Raw genomic sequence first — 19,146 nt, 5'->3', positions numbered from 1 at the left:
CGCCGCCTGCCCTGCCCTGCCCTGCCGCCCGGCGCTGCCTGCCGCCCGGCTGCTCCGCGCCGCCCCGGCCCCGGCCCCGGCTCGGCCGCCGCCGCTGCCCCGTAATGGCGACCAGGCGCCCGCAGCTCTGCCGGCACCCGGATGGAGCCGGGCGCCGCGGGGCACGCCGGGAGTTGTAGTGCCGGGCGGCCGCGCGGGGCCTGCTGGGAGGTGGAGGCGCGGGGCACGCTGGGAGATGTAGGCGCGGGACGCCCCGCGCCCGGGAGCCCCGTAAGAAACGGGGAAAAAAAAAGGAAATAAAAAAGAGCTGCCCATTCTTAAGCGGGCGCGATGTGACAGTACTGGGAGTTGTTGTCTGAACATCAGTGTCTGAGAGGACGTGAAGGATCACATTCCTCCACTGACCTGTAACATTTGTTAAAGTTCAGAAAGGCTACAGATAGCACTTCCTAACTTCTCCTTCAAAGCAAAAAAAAGTTTAATACTTAAAAGGCACCAGAGATTCTAAACGCATTTTAATGAGCATCCATGTACCATCCACGCCCACTGAGTGTATCTGCTGATCCCCTTCCCATTATTTTGGGGGCAAGAGCTCAAAGTTCACTGGGACAGCAGTCCGCAGGTTTCTTAAAAAAAAAAAAAAAGTGGGACTCAGAGACAGAATTAACACATAACCCTCTTGTAGAGGCCACATAAGAGGGCTTTTAACTCCTGTTCGTCCCTAACTGAGATTTATTATTCTTAGAAACATTGACGAAGTTATGAGTGTGGCTACCACAGTGCTTACGTGTTTTGGATTTGAGATTTGTTAGCAAGTCAGCCATTCACACTCACAGGGAAATAAGTGGCACAACCAACACTATAGAAACAGCCATAAAACTTTCAAAGGCAGAACAACATTTTTTATTGGCAAAAGAACCTGGCTGTGGAAAGAAAGTTAATACAAGGAATGGTTATTTTTGCTATCCTCCCCTCAAGTACAATAAAAACACCGATCACCCCAGCAGAATCCCTGCCATCACCCGTGAAGCCCAAGATCTGTTTCCTCGGTAAGGCTGCAGGCGCCAGGCTCTGAGTTAGCACACAGCTGAGTCACAGGAGGACAGCGCGAGGAGCAGTCCGCTGCTCTAACCACACTTGAAGAGAAGCACAGCAAGGTGACCCAGGTAGACGAAGATGAAGCGATTGGTCTCGTGAGTGACACAGCTGGAAAAATCCCTGCCCACAACGCAGTGCCACGTGGGATTGTATTTCCTGTCAAACTCCTGCGGGAGAGACCGCTGGGCACTTAGTGTTACTGCTCGGGGCTGCCGCTGGGGAGCGGAGGGAAGGACTTAAAGGACTCGTGAAAGAAAAGGGGGAGGGAGAACCCTGAGAAGTACGCACAAGGGGCACAGAAGGACACGAGCACACACAGAGCCTGTCCTCGATTACCTCGCATCCCCGGGACTCGATGCCCTGGGCTACTTACCCACAGGCACTCCCCCTCGCTGGGTTACGGGTGCCCGCGGGGCGCTCGGCAGGACCCCGGGAGCGGACATTTACCCTCTTGATGCGCGCCGCCACGTCGAACTCCACGCCGCGCTCCTCCAGGGACCGCAGGGCGCACTGCACGGCCTGCTGCTGCATCTCCTCCGCCATGTCCGTGTCCTTGATCACCGCCTTCTGCTCGCCCATGGCCCCTGCGCCCGACACCAAGCCGAGTCCCACTCACGGGGGGGCCCCCCGGTATCCCTCACGGTCCCCTCAGGGGCGGCTGCAGCCGCCGCGTCCCTCGCCTCACCCCCGCCGCCGCCGCCCGTTTAACGGCCCCGCTCGCGCCGCTCCCGCCTCCTTATAGCCCTAGCCCCGCCCCCTCTCCTCATCGCCCGCCAGCTATTGGTCACCGCCATCGCCGCTCCGCGCGCTCATTGGCTACGACGGACACCCGGCAATGGGCGGGCTGCCCGTTCCGGCCCGGCATGCCCCGCGCGCGTTGCCATGGCGACGGCGCCGGGCCAGGCCGCAGCGCCCCCGGGCGGCCCCCGGCAGCAGGGGCTGGGGGCTGGGGGCGGTCACTCAGGGGGCTGAGGGGCACAAACTTCGCTAGGAAAGAAGAGAAAATAGCCCTAAAGCTCTTAAAATAGCCCTAGAGCTCTTAAAACACGTAACGTTTTTATTAACTAAGAAGCTGACTCTGGAAAGAAAATAAATACCAAGGACTTTTGGGGCTATTTCTCCGCTAAACGCAGCAAAACCAGCAGGAACGTCCCCGATGGTACCCGTGCCAAGGTCTCCGTCCCCGGCGAGGACACGTCCACCGATGTACATGTCGCTGTTGGCGTGCCGCCCCGCAGCACGCGCGGCTCTGCGAGCAACACACGGCTCAGCCAGCTTTGAACAGGAGCACGTTGAGGCCGCGCACGAGGAAGAAGATGAAGTGCTTGGTCTCGTGGGACACGTAGCTGCCGAACTTCCTTCCTACGACGCAGTGCCACGTGGGGCTGTATTTCTTCTCAAACTCCTGCAGGAAAGACCACTAGGAATTTAGTATTGGCGCAGGCCTCACCCAAATGCTGACTACATTTTCTGACCCGATGTCTCCACCTCACAAATATCACTTTTTGAAAAGCAATTAAGAAGCAGCAGGAGCTGTTAAGTACAAGGGTTGTTACTGACTTCTCATAGCTCACTTGCTGCTTAGACAACAGAAAAAAACAACAAAGCCTCAGCACTTCCTAGCTGAGCAGGAGTAACCTCAGGGATTTCCCCCTGAAATGTCAAACCACGACCTCACACTATACCCGTTAAGTTTCAGGTCATGCAGTTATGTTCTCCCATCATCCCATCACACTGAGGAGCCTGCCACACTTAAAAAATATATATATATATATTTATACAGGTCTATTAAAGGCAGAACATTCCAGTTGGCAATCATATGCTGTCATATCCAACAGCTCTCAAATGAGGAAACTTTCTGTGGGAGCACACAAGCGTTTCAGATCAGGTATTGCAACCTTGGTTAAACGCTCTCCTCAGGTTCCAACTAGGAGCCACATGGAAAATCCAACAAACTGTGAACCCTCTGACCTGCACTAACAAAGAACGTATTTCTTGCAAGTGGAAAAAATAAACCTGCTGGTAGCTCTGTTTGGATGGCAGAAAGGAAGACGTCCCCAACAGAAGCGTTTGTGCTATTTAGCTGAAAGAGCTTTCCAACAGCTCTCCCCCTCAGATCCACGGTACCCTTAGATTTCTTTGTTCTCCTGAGGTGGCAAAGCAGAAACTGCATCAGAACTAGATCTTTTGCACAGGCATCATTCTTTTTCACACATACCTAAGTGCCCCCAGACTCGGGTTTTTAGCATGGTTCAGCACATAGAAAGGGGGAGCAAATACAAAAAGTTTTGCAGAAAATTACTTTTTACTGCAAATTTTGAACCTGCTAGTCAATCCTGCACAACTAGTACAGGAACACGAGCAGAACCTTAAGACCAATTTGAATAAAATTTAAGTCAAATGCTAGGTGAAAAAGGTGAAGAAAGCCCCAGCAGATTTAAGCGTGCAACCAACTGGTTTCTACCAACCAGCCGTGGGACAGGTCAGCAGGCTCTCTCCTGTCTCCCGCGGACAAGGAGCTGGTGAACCAACAATTTAAAATGAAGGCCTTGCAAAAGAAAACAGGCAGAACGAGGAAGGGGATGCGTAGGGGTGGGGGAACTGAGGGAAATGAGCCCACAGCCCCACGTATCTTGAGTCCGTGGAACTCGCTTTTCCAGACAGCGTGACAACACCCACCCGCTGGGCTTCTGCTGCCCACACAGCATTCCACGGCAGGCCAGCAGGAGCAGACATTTACCCTCTTTATAAGGGCGGCAATTTCTCTTTCCAGGCCGTACTTCTCTATGGCCAGAACGGCGCACTGCACGGCCTGCTGCTGCATCTCCTCCGCCATGTCCGTGTCCTTGATCACCACCTTCTGCTCCCCCATGGCCCCCGCGCCTAACACCTCACGGCAGCGGCTCGGTACCCGGCTGGGTGCCCCGCGCCGGGCCCCGCACCCCCCCGCTCCCTCAGGGCCCCGCAGCAGGCCGAGGCCCGCCCCCGCGGCCCAGCCCCGCCCGCTTCACGGCGCCGCCCCCCGCTCACCGCCAACGGCAGCGCCCCGTAATGGCGGCGCAGCAGCGGCCGGGACCCGGATGGAGCCGTGCGCGGGGCACGCTGGGAGTTGTAGTCCCCGTCCCGCCCCCCCCCCACGCAGTCGCCCGCCGCCCTCCCGGCGGTGCGGAAATAAGGAGCTGGCAGCTGGGGTGGGGCTTGGCGTTTATTTTCCAAATCAAATCTCCAAGAGGCATCAGCAGAAAAAGAAACAGCTCAGGCTCTGTGACAGCATAGCCGTGGTTTTTAGTATATCCAGCAATACAAGGAAATAAAAATAGGAGATGTTTGGAACAGGGAGAACAAAACACCGTCAGTACTCACACAGCACGAGCAGAAATGAGGCAACACTGCAGATGGCTAGAGAACTCTTAAAGGCCAAACTCCTCCAACAGCTCTACTAGCAAAGATGAAGCCTTTTAGAAAAAAATAAATACAAGGAAGACTTTTTTGGTATTTTTCCTTTTTATATCCACAATGTAACACCTTCTGCCATAGCATAATCCCTGCCATTGCCCTTGAAGACCAAGGTCTGCTTCCTCAGGAAGGCTGAAGTAACCAGTCATAGGAGCCAGCGCAGTCCTGTAACCAGACGCAAGTGTCAGGAGGAGTCCACGGTGCTAACCAGACTTGAAAAGAAGAATAGCGACTTGGCCGAGGTAGAAGTAGATGAAGTGCTTGGTCTCGTGAGTCACGTAGCTGCCAAAGTTCCTTCCCACGATGCAGTGCCAAGTGGGATTGTATTTCTTGTCAAATTCCTGCAAAATAGATCACTCAGAATTAAGAACGCTTCTGAACAGGTATTCACTTTGAGCAAGGCAATTAGAGGAAGAACAGATGCTCTTAAATACTAGGATTATCTTATTTACACCTTATTCACCTGCTGCTTAGTCAGACAAAACAAAAACCCCCACAGTGCTTCCTATCAAATCAGGAATAAGGTCAAAATATTTCCTTTGCTCAGGGAAAGTAGTATTCCTCCCCAGATAATACATACCATAATCTGAAACTGTAACCCCCGAGTAAAAGCTTCGCCACTAGTGTTATATCTGTGGGGATTAAGCCATTATCTAGACTTCATTGTTCCTCTGCAACATGGGTGCTAGAGGGACTGAGGGACAGTTACAGAAAAACTCTCCGCTACAAGCTCTGTAATACCAATGCTATGAACAAATCTACATGACGTGTTCACGCACAAACTTCTCCAGAAGCTTCCAGTAGCTGCCACAGAGAGTACCTGACACACAGTAGGCTAAACTCCCTCTTCTCTACTATCTTAGCTATTTCCTGCATCTGGGAAAAAAGTGCCTCTCTCTACTATGGGAACAGCAAAACAAGTTTTCTCTAGTGAAAACAACCATTCTACTTAGCTGAGTTACTTTTAAGATAGCTCTTCCACTCAAATCAGTTTAACTTCCACTGAGATTCCTCCATTTCTCCATTAATCTGAATTGATGAAGGAAATATAATCAGAACTAGATCTTCCCCACCTTCTGTTTTTTAGAATAGGATTAACAGACTTTACAAACAGAAAAAAAAAAACGTTGGTGGCTGATATATATATATTTTTTGCTTCGGTCACTACGTAAAGAAAGACGTTAGTAGAGTAGACTTGCCAAAAACAATGTTTCCCTGCAATTTTTGTTTCACAGGTACAGAACTGAAAAGATCCTGAAGATTAAGTTCAATACCACTGAAACCAAGAACTACGTAAAACAGGCTTCCTCTCAGAGAAAAGCTGTAGGAGAGCTCAATAGAGGCAGTGTTTTGTCCTGGCATATCAGTCACAGGGACAGGTCAGCTACCACTTTTTTTGTTAACCTAGACAGGGAGATAATGGAGGAAAATGCTTAAGTGGAAAGTTTTGCAACGGAAGAGCAGAAGGACCACAAAAATCAATGCAAAGGGTGGGGAAAGGAATATAAGGACACCAGCCTACAGGGAAAGCCCAACTTGATTATCTAGTATCTCTGGAACTTGTTTCTCTAGAGCTACTTGCCTAGCAACGTTCGCCTGCTGACTTTTCATGCGCACAGAGACTTCAAGAGCACACCCCACAACCAGACCCTCACCTTCTTGATGTGTGCAGCGATATCCTTCTCGATGTTGTACTTCTCCAGGGCCTGAGTAGCACACTCCACAGCATCTTGCTGCATCTCCTCCGACATGTCCGCATTCTTGATCACTGCCTTTCGGTCACTCATGATTGCCTGAATTGAGGCAAAGAACAAAATTCAAAGTTACGGGCGCAACCACCTGCCGAGCAATCTCCCAAGGTACCACCACCGCTCCCCAGGGGTTCTGGCAGCGCCCAGCCCAGCACCCCGCCGTGCCACGCCGCTTGCGGTGCAGCAGCCCCGCAGGGCGGCTCAGGGGCCGGGCACAGCCTCGCTCGCAGCCGCCTCAGCTCAGCGCCTGCTGCGAGGCGCCTCAGCCCCAAGAAGGGGAGCCCAGCCGGGCCTTCCCGACCCCCCCCCCAAGCCCCGCTCCGCCCCGCCTCAGACCGGGGAGCCCCCGGGAGGGGGCGCAGCCCCCCCAGCCGCTCCCCGCATCCCCCCGGGGACCACGGGGGGGGGGGGGGCGTGCCCCACCCGCCTCCCCTCGGCCTTCCCGGTGCCGATCGATCCCCAGCCCCTCAGGGCTCGGCTCCCCACACCCTCCCCTCACCGTTCGCGGTCGCGGAGCAGGGGCAGCCCCGGTAGAGCGGCGCGCAGCGGGCGGGCGGGGACTGGAGGGGGCGGACGCGCACCTCAGGGGCTCCGCTCGCGCCGCCGCCGCGCGGGTTTAACCGACCCGCGCGCGCCGCACCCGCCTCCCTCAGCCGCCGGCCCCGCCCTCTCCGCGCCGGCCGCCGGCTATTGGTTATCCCCGCCGCCGCTCCGCGCGCTCATTGGCCAGGAACATGCAGTCTCGCAGCGTTTTCTCTCTGCGCTTTCTTTCAGCCCGGCGTGCTTCGCGGCCGTTGCCATAGCGATGAGCGGCGCCGTGCGGACGCCGGGCTCGGCGGGGCCCCGCTCACGGGCACGCCGGGGCTGGGGCCGCTCAGGTGCCGCGCAGCCTCCGCTCGGCCTCCCCTTTCCCCCCCGTCATGGCTGAGCCGCCCCGACCGGCGCGTCCGTGCGGCCGGTCCGTGAAGGCAGCGTGCGAGGCTCTCCCGGTGACTCCTCCGGTAGGCACCGCTCGTGTCTCCCCCTGGCTGAGGCACCTAAAGGATAACGCGTGGTGCCGTACGGGGCGCTGTGCTGTGAAGAACACGGGGCGAAGACGGGGCCGTTTGGCCCAATTCCGCCCGCTGGACGCGAGGAGGCCCCGGGGATGTGAGGGCGGAGGGCGGCGGCTGGAGCCCAGCCCGAGCTGGGGGAGCGCAGCTCCGGGCCCGCTCCTCAGCGCCGTGACCTCACCTCCCGGCGTGACGCATGGCTCGGAAACTCCGTGACCATTCAGTAACTCCTTATCCACAAAGGTTCAAAGGTCCCTGGATGACTCAAGCGGTGCACAAGCAGGGCGTTCTCTGCACAAAAAAGCTCACCAGAGAACTCCCCAGATCGTGCTAAATTCCCTAAATCGCGCTAAATTCCCCGCGGGGGACTAAGACCCCTCCCGCTAAATTTCCTGACAGGGAACCAAGACCCCTGCCGCCTCCCCTCAGCACCGGGGGCCGACAAACAACGGGCGTGCCGCGGCCCCGGCGGGGGTTCACCGGTGAAATTAAAATCCTCCGGAGCTCGGCAGGGCTGCGGGGCGCCGGGGGCACCGGGCCCGGTCGCGCCCTTCAAAATGGCGGCGGCGGGGCTGGGCCCGACCCGGCTGTTCCTCGGCCGCCGCCCCGGGGCTCTGCGGGCGCTCCTCGGCCTCGCCCGGGGCCTCGCCGCCGGGCCGCAGACGCATTTCGGCTTCCAGAACGTGTCGGAGGAGGAGAGGAGGGAGAAAAGTGAGGGGGCCTGGGGCTCGCTGCGACGGGGCCCGGGTGGAGCCGGCCGGGGCTCCCGGCGCGCATCGGTTGTGGGGGTGAAGGGGCTGCCGGAGGGGTGGTGGGGCTGGGCGCTTGCTTCGAGACGTTACCGGGAGCCTCGGTAAACGCTATAGCCTTGTCCCAGCTCGATCCTTCCCCCCGGAGTTCTGGAAGGGTTACGGGAAGAGGCTGTGTTTCTCCAAAGACACCTTTGTCAGGCAGCAAGGTCAATGGGATTCTGGCGGTTTTTTGGTGTAAAGAGTTTTCAGGTGATCTTTCTCAGATCCACATGGTGGCAGACCTCCACCAGGCAAAAAAAAAGGACACGTTTCTTTCTACATGAGCATTTTTAAGTAAACTGCATTTCCTTCTTATGTTCTTTCTTTACAGTTTATCAGGTCTTTGAAAATGTGGCCGAGAAATATGATGTAATGAATGATTCAATGACTCTGGGGATTCATCGGGTGTGGAAGGATATCCTCGTTCATAAAATGAATCCTTCCCCAGGAACGCTTCTTGTTGATGTTGCTGGAGGAACAGGTAATAATTTGGGTGAGTTCCACATGACCACACCATGCTATCTTTGAACTGTTTGAGATTGCTCTGACTTGAGTTGCCTTTTTTTTTTTTTGCCTTAGTTTCCCTGTCTTTAAAACCAGTGAAACATCTGATTTACTACAATATTGTAGCAGATTTACAGTGAAGAGAGGTTGAGAGCTAACTTACTTGTGTTTTGAAATACCTTACTCCAAGGCTCTGAAATTATTACAGTAATGCCATAACACACTGTTAAAAACTATTTCCTTTTGCAGAAAGTTTTGAACTGTTTGCTTTTAATATATTTCCTTTACTTATATACCTACTGTACAATATGTAAGTTTGATGTTCAGAATTTTATGTTCCAATTTCCTGGAGTGTTAGTACTTTCATGTTCAGGAAACATTCTAAAACACGTATCTTTCTTTTAAAACAAATGCAGGTGACATTGCCTTTCGATTTATTAATTATGTTCGCTCCATACGAGAACGCCAACTCCAGCAGAAGCTTAAGCGCCATCAGAATTTGTCGTGGCAGGAAATTTCTAAGAGTTACGAGGAAGAAAAAGTTAAGCCACTAGGGGATTCCCAAGTTGTGGTCTGTGACATTAACAAAGAGATGTTAAAAGTTGGGAAGCAAAAAGCACAGCATCTTGGCTACTCTGAAGGTAAATCGTGCATTGTACCATTTCAGTAATGTGCTTGGTAGCAAGAATTTGATGCATAATAGCCAGGGGGTAATCACCGCTTCAGGATTACAGTGAATATATATATAGCCCTGGTATATACCAAAGCTGTGCTTTCATATTTGTCAAGGTAAAATTACTTTTCCAGTGCGACATGCGTAGTACGAAGTTCAGATATGCGGTGATCCTCTTGAGCTTTTAGAAATACAGACATGGAAGTGTTCATGAGGTCCGATATCTAGCAATTGGATATTCAAAACTGGCCAAATAACCTAAGCTTGCTCTTTATATTTGTGCAGACTAATCGGATTTTATTAAGGCAGATAATACAGCAGAGCTCAGCCCTAGAATAATTACACTAAAGTTCTGAGAATTAAGGCAGCAAATAAAAAATGCAAGAGTGGTAGTATATTGTAAACCTACAAAACTTTCCACAGTTAGAGAACGTGTTAATAATATTCAGAGAAACTGAATTATATTAAATGTTAGTTTGCAGGTCAATGGATTAATTTACTGATATCTAGAATTTGTTGTGGACCGTACCGGTTCTGACTAAGAGCCTGATTTTAAGAAGTAAGATATAGAAAAAGAAGTCCTGCTTTTGCGGTTCAGCATTTGTATGATAATAGTTTATTCTCTTGTCACTTAGGGCTATTTACCAAATACTTTAGCAATGCTATACAGGACGTTCTCAGACTTGTTTTCCTGGGTACCCACCATTAGGAATGCCCTGGGCAGCCTCTGCATGTGTTGTGAGATGTCCTGTGTGTCCTTTCACTGTGCTTTGCCCCCACACCCCCATGGCAACTCCACTAGCAGCTGTGGCCAGTGACCCACCTAGCACTTACCTCTTGTTGGCAGCTCCTGGTGCAAGGTGTGTGGGTGCGTGTGGGGCAGACGGGGCCATGCAAGAAAGGCCTTCTAGGCAGATACAAGTGGAGTTCTTGCCTGGAAATTACGTAGGCTGAAGGACATAAAACAAAGCTCAGTAGCGAAAGGGGCTGACTGAAAAGCTGCTGACACGGGTTCTCTCAGCTGCTCTCGTTCTCAGCTGGTGGGTTACTCCAGGCCATTGCCTGTCTGCCTCCCCCTCTTCTTTTGGCATAGTAAACTGATTGTAAAAGCATTGGTTCTTCCAGCTCTGGCAGGCTGCATGCATCACGCTCATCTGAGCAGCTTGCAAGCCTGTCCAGAGCTCTCTATGCATCATAGTTTGGGAACGCCTGAACTGTACCAACACTGTAAGTATAAGTGCTTTATGGCTATAGCTTAGGATCTGAAATAAAGCTTGATACTGCCTCCCAGCTACTATAAAAAAAGCATTTTGTTCAGTTGGCTTCAATTTTTAGGTATTTTTGCGACTTATATCTTACCGAGTTCTCAAAATACATATATTTAATTTCTAATTTTCTTTCTCTGTACAATGTAGTTGTTGAAGCTCAATTGTCATCTTGCTGCCTGGATTGCCTTCTTCCCTACTGCGCCACAATTCTGACTTCTTACCTCTTTCTCTCCCTCGTTCAGCACATACCCGTTGAGTATGTCCTGCTGTTGTGTGATTCGTCCCTGTTTTAGTAAACTCATTTCTGAGTTTGTTTGCATGCTGATCGTCTGAGGTCTGAAATTTGTTTTCCTTAAAATTGTAAGGGGCTTGGTGTTCTTTTACTGTTTCCCAGTGCATACATTTCTATGTATTTGTTAGCCAGCAACGGGACCTGTGCACACTGAAAAGAAGCACGCGTGCTGCACAATTGCTGATGGTGCATTTTGGCCAGCAGGAGTGGTAGGGTGCGCTGCGTGTGCCTCGGTTCCTCGCTTAACACCGACAGCCCTTTCATCTATCCCCTTACAAACTTCTGGCCTGTGGTTTCACTGCAGTGTATTCTGAGGGGTAGTTTTCCTGTTGCTCAGAACCTTTTCTTGGTACTCACTTCTTAGAGGTCTATTTAAACTGCCTAGGTTTAAATAATGCTAATAATTACTGCTTTAATAATGTTGTGTGCATCTTTTTACACTACACTTTCTACAACTGTATCTACAACTGTATCTACTTTGTAAAAATGAAATTTGAATGCCTCCTGGCAGCAGCTGAGGTTTTCTGTTGTGTTTTGTTCTCCATGCCTTTTTCTAGCAGGCTGTCCTTTGAACTGTTGCTTGCCGTTGCAGAAAACTCCTGTTTTTTTTCTGTTAGGATATTTTCTTCTGCATCAGAGTCACCAGAAAGTAACCTTAAGAACTAAACTTAGCAGTTTTACTTTGGCACAAATGACGTGGACAAGCCTAACACTCCACAGATAGACGCGGCCTTGATCCGTTGGTGTTTGGGAAACTGCACAGCTGCAACAGGATCACTTGCTGATAGTGCTGATGGAGGAGTGTGGCTTTTCATCTTCTTCAATCAATGGAAACTTTCTACCTAAATTTCTTTAGTGTTTTAGCTATTTTTGCATGGCAAGATGTTAGTTGCTGTCCGTAGTCACTCTTTGAGAGTCTCTTCCTGCAGCTTTGCAACAGCCAGCAGCCAGTTTGTGTGGCTTTCCACTGCAATGAAAGATTTGGGTGAAATCTTGGTGGCAGATCAAGGCACTGTGCACGCAGCATGCACGTGTGCAGAGGAATGTTTGGGCAGATCTGTTGCAATACAGGGCACTGAAAGATTTGTGAGTATAGACCAAAGTGTTCTTTCCTCCATCAAAAATGAATCACTGCTTTTAAATATCTATTTATTAATAAATACTTCGTTCTGGAATAGAGAAGTTCTAGTCTTTTTGGACCAGCATTTATATAAGGCCTGTTCAATACTGTGTCCTTGGCTTTCATTACAGGCTTGTCCTGGGTGCTTGGGAATGCTGAAGAGCTGCCCTTTGATGATGATAAATTTGATGTTTACACAATTGCCTTTGGAATACGAAACGTAACTCGTATCGATTTGGTAAGTTGCTATAGTGTGTGTTGGCACAGGGTCTTTACAATCTATCTGATACTTTTTCTTCCAGCAGAGGAAGCCAAGGAGGAACCCCTTTGGATAAAGAAACATCTTTGTCTACTCCTAAGACATTTAAAATAAGTGGCACATATTGTGCAGCATGTTTGAATGAAGAATGTGATTAAATGCTCCACCTTTGTCATAAAAGTAGGATTTATACTGGTTGCACCCAATCTTTCCAGCTTGGCAAGCCACACAATGTCTTCCTAAGGCAAAAAGGGCTGAATGCTCCATTCCTTATCTTTTGACCTATGATATTACCTATGATTTACTATGATATTACTCATGCAGCGCAGTCAGTCTGCGTGTCTTAAATCTTCGTGAAGCACCTGACCTATATCCCACCTGCAGCAGGTCGATTCTTCCTGCCCCATTCTGTTTACCTGCTTGAGCCAGCAGAGCTTCCAGAGAAGAAAGTGGGAAACAGCTGGCTGCTGCCACCACTACTGTCGAATTAATCTGTTCGGCCCCGTTTAGTGTCTTACACTGGCTGGTAGTACAGTTCCCCATGAAAAATGAGTATGATTTTAATTAGGAAGAGTTCTCTGTGCTCTAAACAGTATCTGTCCTTTGGAAACGACTAGCTGTCCTGTGGTTAAAGATAAGGTACATCACCTGTGTCTAGGTGGCTAGTCTGTGTTTTGGAGGAGTGTGTTAATCTTGGCAATGCTCCTTCCACGGGAGGTGTAGCATTTGGATGCAAACCACCTTGAACTGTATGTATTTGAACTTCTTTAGTGCAGGTGGTCTTTCAGGGTGCTCCATCTGCACCCTTCTGAAGCGCAGGCTCCTTGCCTTATACCTCTTCAAGGAAACTGGATACAAAAGTCTGGTAGCATGGCTCCCTGGAGACTTGATACAAAACACATTCAAGCGTCTAATTCTTTTTCAGAGCTCTTGTCATGCATGTGTACTGTTTATATTTGATCCCTTAGGAACGCGATGCTTGAAGCCAAGCAGATGTAGAACCTGCAGAGGCTGTTGAATATAACTCCGTTCTTGTATGGAAAAACATAGTTGTCAACAGAATGTCTCTAGTTGTTCTTGGCTGGTTTGTTTCGGATATAAGGTGGAATTTTCTAAGTAGCTCTAAGTTTCTTTTCTTTCCTTTCTTTTCTCCCTGTTCTCGCAAACTGCTCCTCCAAAACCCAGAATCATTTCTTCCTTGATCCTTTGATGTGCCTCACAGTTGAATAAAGTCTTGTCTTTTGATTAAAAATATATTTATATCATGCCCTCTTTTCAGTTTGTTTCTTCTAGCTGAGTCACCTTTTCCTTTCTGGGTTTGGTCTGTAATTACAAGAACTCTGCTGGCAAACATTCATCAACTGAGAGCAGGGAAAAAGAGAAGGAAAAAAATGCATCCCTAATATCATCATTTCAACATAAAGCGTGGTATAAATCTATTTACGCAACACCAGGAGTGTTGTGGGTTTTGGTTTTGGTTTGGTTTTGGTTTGGTTTTGATGGTCTTAGGATGCTTCTCTACAAGTAAATACTGGCAGTTGCCAGACAGGATTCTCTTTACTCCCCTCAGTTCATCACTGAGCTGTTGTCATCTGGCATGATAGTAGACAGGTGCTGTTCCACAGAAACAAACTCATCACATCTGCTTTGTCTCAGGCACTTCAGGAGGCCTATCGTGTGCTGAAACCAGGAGGGAGATTTCTCTGCCTTGAATTTAGTCATGTCAGCAACCCTCTTCTTTCCAGGTAGGAACATAGTGACGCCGTATGCCATGTCACAAGACTCTTACTTGCACTCAGCCGGAGTAAGAGACAGAGACACTTTGCAGCCTTCTCATTGTGCACTTTAAAATCAAATTTGGACATAGCATAGTGGTAAAGAGATCAACGTACATTGAAGAGTCTTGGTTTTAAACTTGTTTGTATTAATCCGTGCATGACTTCTGTCTCTGCAGGCTCTATGATCTCTACAGTTTCCAGGTTATCCCTGTTCTGGGTGAGATTATCGCTGGTGACTGGAAGTCTTACCAGTATCTTGTGGAGAGCATCCGACGCTTCCCCCCTCAGGTAAGACAACGTTTCTCTGGATGCACCGATACACAAGACACAGAACCAGAAGAATGGTGGCAGCTGGCTCAGAGGCTTTCAGGTGGTTGTAATTATGGAACTATTATTTTTCAGGAGGAGCTGAAGGAAATGATAGAAGATGCAGGGTTTTTTAAAGTGGATTATCAGAATTTATCCTCAGGCATAGTTGCCATTCACTCAGGTTTCAAACTATGAGCCTACTATGTAGCAAAACACAGGAAGTATAATTTTCCTGAGTAATCTGAAAGCTTGGAATTTTAACTCTATGAAGATAGAAGAGGAAAGCTTTAAGAGCTGGTGCAGCAGATACTTGCTCAGTAGACAGGCCCAGAAGAATGTCGGCAACCTTTTTCCCCTCAAGACCTGAGGATGAAGTGATTTTTGTGGTCGGTTTTGTACACTTGCAGTTCTTCAAGTCCACCACAAAGGACGTGGCCAAAACTGAGCATTACTAACTAATGGAGAAACTTCAGTTACACCTGATGTGGGTACACAAATGGACTGACTGGTCTTCAACTGAGATACCTCCTGTCTTTTCCTCAGCCTCAAGGGGGCTGTCATAGCAGTGAGAAGTGACTTGGATTGATTAAACCTGTATTAAGTTGTCATTGTCTTTCAGTCGTGTGGACTTTAAGGGGCTTTTCCATGGTCCTTTTACTTCTTTCAAACAAATGGAAGGCTTACAAAATAAAATAGCTATGCATCAACTACTTTTCATTTAAGACAGTATTTTAATATTTTTAAAAGAAAGGAAACTTTTCCGAGGGATAATAACTTCATAACTATTCTGGAATGTGATGATGTACGTTTGCCTACGTATCAAATCAGGCGAACGTACATTTCTTTTGTCGATGCTGGTTGTAGAACATCTCCATAAAAATTCCACACATTTGCTTCTGATCTTTAAACTATTGAAGACTTGATCCTTCTGTTGCAGGATACATTAAAAAAAATAGGAAGAGTAAAAAAAAATAAACTACTCAAAGCTAGAGAACGAGTTATATTCGAAAGCGACAGCTGTGTAATAAAAGAATGAAAATCCCTCTGTTCTGAAGAGTAGGAAATAAAAGGACTGTTGCTTTTATTCACCAGTTTTCCCAAAATCAGAAAAGCAACTTCATTCCACCACAACATAGCTGAACTCTAGAATTTGCACCGGAGGTTATACATACCGAAATGCTTATCGAGACTCAAAGAGCAGTCTTTTTTCCATGTTCTCTCAGGAAAAATCCTGTTATTCTTCCTTACTGACTGACGATGTATTCATAGATTAGCTCAGGATTCAGATGCTGTGGATTTAGGGGAAAAAGGGGGGTGGGGATGTTCCTTCCTTCACAGGGGAATAAAGAGATAATGCAAGCACTAAGACAGCAGAAGGGTAGATAAGAGTCTTAAAGGACAAACTGTTCCAGTAGTTTTATTAGCAAAGAAGCTGTGTTTCGAAAGAAAATAAATACAAGGAAGACATTTTCATAGCCACAATGAAAATAACAGCTACTACAGTAAAATCCCTGACCATTAACAATACAACAAAAGACCTGAAGATGAGGCCTTTCCTGAGGAAGGCTGAAGGTAGCAGGCTGTTTGGGTTTAGTGTGCAGTCCTGTAACCAGACGCAAGTGTCAGGGGGAGTCCACGGTGCTAACCAGACTTGAAAAGAAGAATAGCGACTTGGCCGAGGTAGAAGTAGATGAAGTGCTTGGTCTCGTGAGTCACGTAGCTGCCAAAGTTCCTTCCCACGATGCAGTGCCAAGTGGGATTGTATTTCTTGTCAAATTCCTGCAGAAGAGAGAACTCGGAATTTAGCATTGCTTGTACTAACATTTATTTTGGCACTGATATGTAACTTGTTAGCAAGTATCCCTCTCTGAAGAAAGCAATTAAGGAGCAGCATATGCTCTTAAGTGCAGGGATCATCTGTTGTCTTAGTACTTTCTGCTGCTTACCAAGGGGAAAAAAAAAAAGCTTCCTAACAAAGCAGGAATAAGTTTAAAATGTATATGTTCAGGGAAAATAATTTTTCTGCAAAAGTCATACCGTGACTTCAAATGGAAACTTTTAAGAACTTTGTTCTAAATCTACGGAAATTAAGCCGTTTATTTATCTTCACTCGCTAATCCTTAATAAGGATGCTGAAAGGACTCTTAATGGGAAATTCTCTGCTGCATCCTTAATATCATGTCATGAGAATATTTCTTCTACCCATCATACTTGGGAGACTGCTGTGAGTTTTAGATAAACTCGTACCTACGAGGCTTGTATGAATAGAAGCTTACAGCCAGTGCCTGTGTATTGTAGTGTCCCACAGCCCCCGAGACGAAGGGACTTTTTGTGAGAGCATGCAAGTTTGTGTTCTGCTCATCTCGATCTTGCAGCTTGAACTTACGGCTCAATCTGGCTCCAAGTAGGAGCCAGAGAAAAACTGACAAACAGCAAGTGACGAGCCATCTGTTCTGCGTTTGTGTGAACAGTTTGTTTTAAACGTGGTGGGCAGGGGAAAAAAAAAAAAAAAAAAGTGACCAGGTCAGCAAGCCAGCGCTGCTCAATAGGCTCAATGGAGCCAGCGTTCTGTCCCGGCACATCAGTCCCAGGGACAGGTCAGCTGCCACTTCTGTTCGCTTGGGCAAGGAGATAAAGGAGGAAGGTGCTTAAGCAGAAAGTTTTGCAAGAGCAGCAGGACCACAGACCTCCACAGGTAGGAGGAAAAGGAACGTAAGGCCACCCGCCTGCAGCAAAGCCCGACCTGACGGTCGAGTGTCTCTGGACTCGTTGCTGCAGAGCCCCGTGCCTAGCTGCCTGCACCCCGCCCGGCTTCCCGTGCGGGCGGGGACCCGGACCGGGGCTCACCTTCTTGATGTGCGCGGCGATGTCCTTCTCGATGTTGTACTTCTCCAGCGCCTGCGTGGCACACTCCACCGAGTCCTGCTGCATCTCCTCCGACATGTCCGCGTTCTTGATCACCGCCTTGCGGTCGCTCATGGCTGCCTGCGGGGAGCGAAGCCCAGCGCCGAGTTGCGGGAGCGGCCGCCTGCCGAGCAGCGCCTCACGAGCTGCGGCAGCCCCGCCTCCGCCCTCCCCCGGCCCGGCCCGCGCGGGGCTCTGCGGGTGCTCGCCGCGGGCCGCCGGCAGCGCCTGGGCCCGCCCCCGGGGCCGCCCCCTCCGGCGATCATTGGGCGTCGCCACCGCTCCCCCGAGCGCTCATTGGCCGCTCCGCGCGGCCCCGGCGGGGTTTCGCTCTGGCGTTTTCTTTCGGCCCGGCATGCTCCGTGCCTGCGTCCGTTGCCATGGCGACGGGGGGCGGGCGGGCCCGGCCCAGCCCTGAGGGGTGGCTTGGGGGTCCGTGCCGTGTGCGGCAGAACTGCTGATCCGGGGCAAAAAATACCCGTTCTGTAAAATGAGTTCAGCCTCCAGCACGTCTAAATATGTCCCAGTTTCTGTAAAACTCCTTCCTGTAGCTGATGCATGGCCCCCAAGGCCATTTTGTTACTCGCCCCAGCCCAGGTTGCAGCAACACAGAAAAACTTCACGGAATTTCCCCTCAATCTCTGCAGCAGGCCTGCTGCCTCCCTGTGAGCCGGCATCCCTGCCCCCGAGATGCCTCCTGCTGAGGGGAAAGCCTGCCCACGTCACAGGAACGCGTTCCATAGCTTATAAGTCACACTTGAACAGTTTTCCTATCAATATATTTCTCTTCAATTTGTCACTGTCTTTCAGACTAAGTGATCTCTGATAAAAATCTTTTACCCCTATTTACTGTGATCAAGTGAGCTCCAAACTTTGTTCCTTTAATGAACTGAATCCATCAGACTTAAGTGTCATTTGAGGCACCTCTTTCAGACCTCAGAATTTCTGCAATTCTTAACTCCTGCTTTTTTTTTTTTTTTTCTAATGAAGCAAGATGTTTGGGGAGATCCACAGTGCTCTGTTTTGTTAGTTTCACTCTCCCTGGGGCACTTTCTGCTTATACTCTCATCAGCAGCTACAAAATTGCTGTTGAGTGTTCCACAGCTGGTGATCTGTTAATAACAGGACTCTGAGCTTTGTCTATAGCAAACAGCACAGCCTGACTTAAAAGAGGTTTTATAAGGTTGATTGGTGGGACTGCCATTTCCTTGTAGAAATAAACTCCAGAAAAGTCATCCACCTCACTGAAAATGAAAATATTTTTAATGTTAATGCGGTATAGTTACCTGCTCAGTGTCACTCATAGCAAAAGTAGCATAACTGCAAGAAACCTTTTGCATTTTCAAGCTCTGAGGCAACCTCAGAAGAATATTCTCTCCCCCAAAATCTTAAAACTGGATAATGTAGTACTTTTGCCATTCTACAGTATCTCATAAATAACTTTCAGCTTTAGCAGCCAGGTTTTAGCATTACAATTAGATGAGATATAATTCACAGCTTTGTTTTCTATACCACTATCATCAGTGTGTGTTAGGAACAACTTTGAAAGTTATGAAATTAAGGGAACTTATCTGATTTAATGCAGCAGGTGAAAGGGTGTAAGAAACCTTGTGTGCTAACAACTTAAAGAAGCAGCTTTGGGATAGTCTTGGGGCCACCATAAACAATTTACAGAACTGTCTGTAGCCTCTGCAGCACTAGCAATGGTTCTTTAAGTACTAGACAGTTTTGTGCTGACAGAAACGAACCATTTAACAATCTTCCCAGTGCTTACAATGAACTTTAGAAACACCCATGAATCTCTGAGGAGGTGGTTGTTTGGTAGCTGCAGGCACATTTCTGTGCATTTATTAAGAAATGGTTAGCTGAAGGAACAGATGTGATGACGACT

At 49.0% G+C, this 19,146-nt stretch overlaps 5 protein-coding genes across 5 annotated transcripts; 1 reads left to right on the top strand and 4 right to left on the bottom strand.

Annotated features, from left to right (window-relative positions):
- Positions 1–880: 880 nt before the first annotated feature.
- On the bottom strand, positions 881–1,841 carry LOC118252890 (dynein light chain 1, cytoplasmic-like). The gene is made up of 2 exons (XM_035556662.2): positions 1,546–1,841; positions 881–1,265 (listed from the first exon to the last, which is right to left on the bottom strand). The coding sequence occupies exons 1-2, from the start codon at positions 1,675–1,677 to the stop codon at positions 1,128–1,130; spliced, it is 270 nt and encodes an 89-aa protein (XP_035412555.1). The 5' UTR covers positions 1,678–1,841; the 3' UTR covers positions 881–1,127.
- Positions 1,842–2,135: 294 nt separating this feature from the next.
- On the bottom strand, positions 2,136–4,093 carry LOC118252889 (dynein light chain 2, cytoplasmic-like). Its single transcript, XM_035556661.2, has 2 exons — positions 3,839–4,093; positions 2,136–2,503 (listed from the first exon to the last, which is right to left on the bottom strand). Exons 1-2 carry the CDS (start codon positions 3,968–3,970, stop codon positions 2,366–2,368), a joined length of 270 nt encoding a protein of 89 aa, XP_035412554.1. The 5' UTR covers positions 3,971–4,093; the 3' UTR covers positions 2,136–2,365.
- Positions 4,094–4,285: 192 nt separating this feature from the next.
- On the bottom strand, positions 4,286–6,962 carry LOC118252892 (dynein light chain 1, cytoplasmic-like). Its single transcript, XM_035556666.2, has 3 exons — positions 6,805–6,962; positions 6,210–6,347; positions 4,286–4,895 (listed from the first exon to the last, which is right to left on the bottom strand). The coding sequence occupies exons 2-3, from the start codon at positions 6,339–6,341 to the stop codon at positions 4,758–4,760; spliced, it is 270 nt and encodes an 89-aa protein (XP_035412559.1). The 5' UTR covers positions 6,342–6,347; positions 6,805–6,962; the 3' UTR covers positions 4,286–4,757.
- Positions 6,963–7,558: 596 nt separating this feature from the next.
- On the top strand, positions 7,559–15,058 carry COQ5 (coenzyme Q5, methyltransferase). The gene is made up of 7 exons (XM_035556663.2): positions 7,559–8,068; positions 8,480–8,629; positions 9,069–9,293; positions 12,137–12,243; positions 13,921–14,009; positions 14,219–14,330; positions 14,445–15,058. Exons 1-7 carry the CDS (start codon positions 7,915–7,917, stop codon positions 14,544–14,546), a joined length of 939 nt encoding a protein of 312 aa, XP_035412556.1. The 5' UTR covers positions 7,559–7,914; the 3' UTR covers positions 14,547–15,058.
- A 694-nt stretch (positions 15,059–15,752) lies between these two features.
- LOC118252893 (dynein light chain 1, cytoplasmic) lies at positions 15,753–17,462 on the bottom strand. The gene is made up of 2 exons (XM_035556667.2): positions 17,199–17,462; positions 15,753–16,130 (listed from the first exon to the last, which is right to left on the bottom strand). The coding sequence occupies exons 1-2, from the start codon at positions 17,328–17,330 to the stop codon at positions 15,993–15,995; spliced, it is 270 nt and encodes an 89-aa protein (XP_035412560.1). The 5' UTR covers positions 17,331–17,462; the 3' UTR covers positions 15,753–15,992.
- Positions 17,463–19,146: the final 1,684 nt, after the last annotated feature.

Source organism: Cygnus atratus, chromosome 17, assembly GCF_013377495.2.
Source record: "Cygnus atratus isolate AKBS03 ecotype Queensland, Australia chromosome 17, CAtr_DNAZoo_HiC_assembly, whole genome shotgun sequence".
Lineage (NCBI taxonomy): Eukaryota > Metazoa > Chordata > Aves > Anseriformes > Anatidae > Cygnus > Cygnus atratus.
This window is presented reverse-complemented; position numbering and strand designations above follow the sequence as displayed.

Excerpts from the sequence above, each read along its gene's own strand:
- LOC118252890 (XM_035556662.2), bottom strand. The coding sequence starts at position 1,677 with ATGGGCGAGCAGAAGGCGGTGATCAAGGACACGGACATGGCGGAGGAG. Across the intron at positions 1,266-1,545 it reads TGGCGGCGCGCATCAAGAGG|GAGTTTGACAGGAAATACAA; the intron begins GTAAATGTCCGC and ends TCTCTCCCGCAG.
- LOC118252889 (XM_035556661.2), bottom strand. The coding sequence starts at position 3,970 with ATGGGGGAGCAGAAGGTGGTGATCAAGGACACGGACATGGCGGAGGAG. Across the intron at positions 2,504-3,838 it reads TTGCCGCCCTTATAAAGAGG|GAGTTTGAGAAGAAATACAG; the intron begins GTAAATGTCTGC and ends TCTTTCCTGCAG.
- LOC118252892 (XM_035556666.2), bottom strand. The coding sequence starts at position 6,341 with ATGAGTGACCGAAAGGCAGTGATCAAGAATGCGGACATGTCGGAGGAG. Across the intron at positions 4,896-6,209 it reads TCGCTGCACACATCAAGAAG|GAATTTGACAAGAAATACAA; the intron begins GTGAGGGTCTGG and ends TCTATTTTGCAG.
- COQ5 (XM_035556663.2), top strand. The coding sequence starts at position 7,915 with ATGGCGGCGGCGGGGCTGGGCCCGACCCGGCTGTTCCTCGGCCGCCGC. Across the intron at positions 12,244-13,920 it reads ACGTAACTCGTATCGATTTG|GCACTTCAGGAGGCCTATCG; the intron begins GTAAGTTGCTAT and ends GCTTTGTCTCAG. Across the intron at positions 14,010-14,218 it reads AGCAACCCTCTTCTTTCCAG|GCTCTATGATCTCTACAGTT; the intron begins GTAGGAACATAG and ends CTGTCTCTGCAG.
- LOC118252893 (XM_035556667.2), bottom strand. The coding sequence starts at position 17,330 with ATGAGCGACCGCAAGGCGGTGATCAAGAACGCGGACATGTCGGAGGAG. Across the intron at positions 16,131-17,198 it reads TCGCCGCGCACATCAAGAAG|GAATTTGACAAGAAATACAA; the intron begins GTGAGCCCCGGT and ends TCTCTTCTGCAG.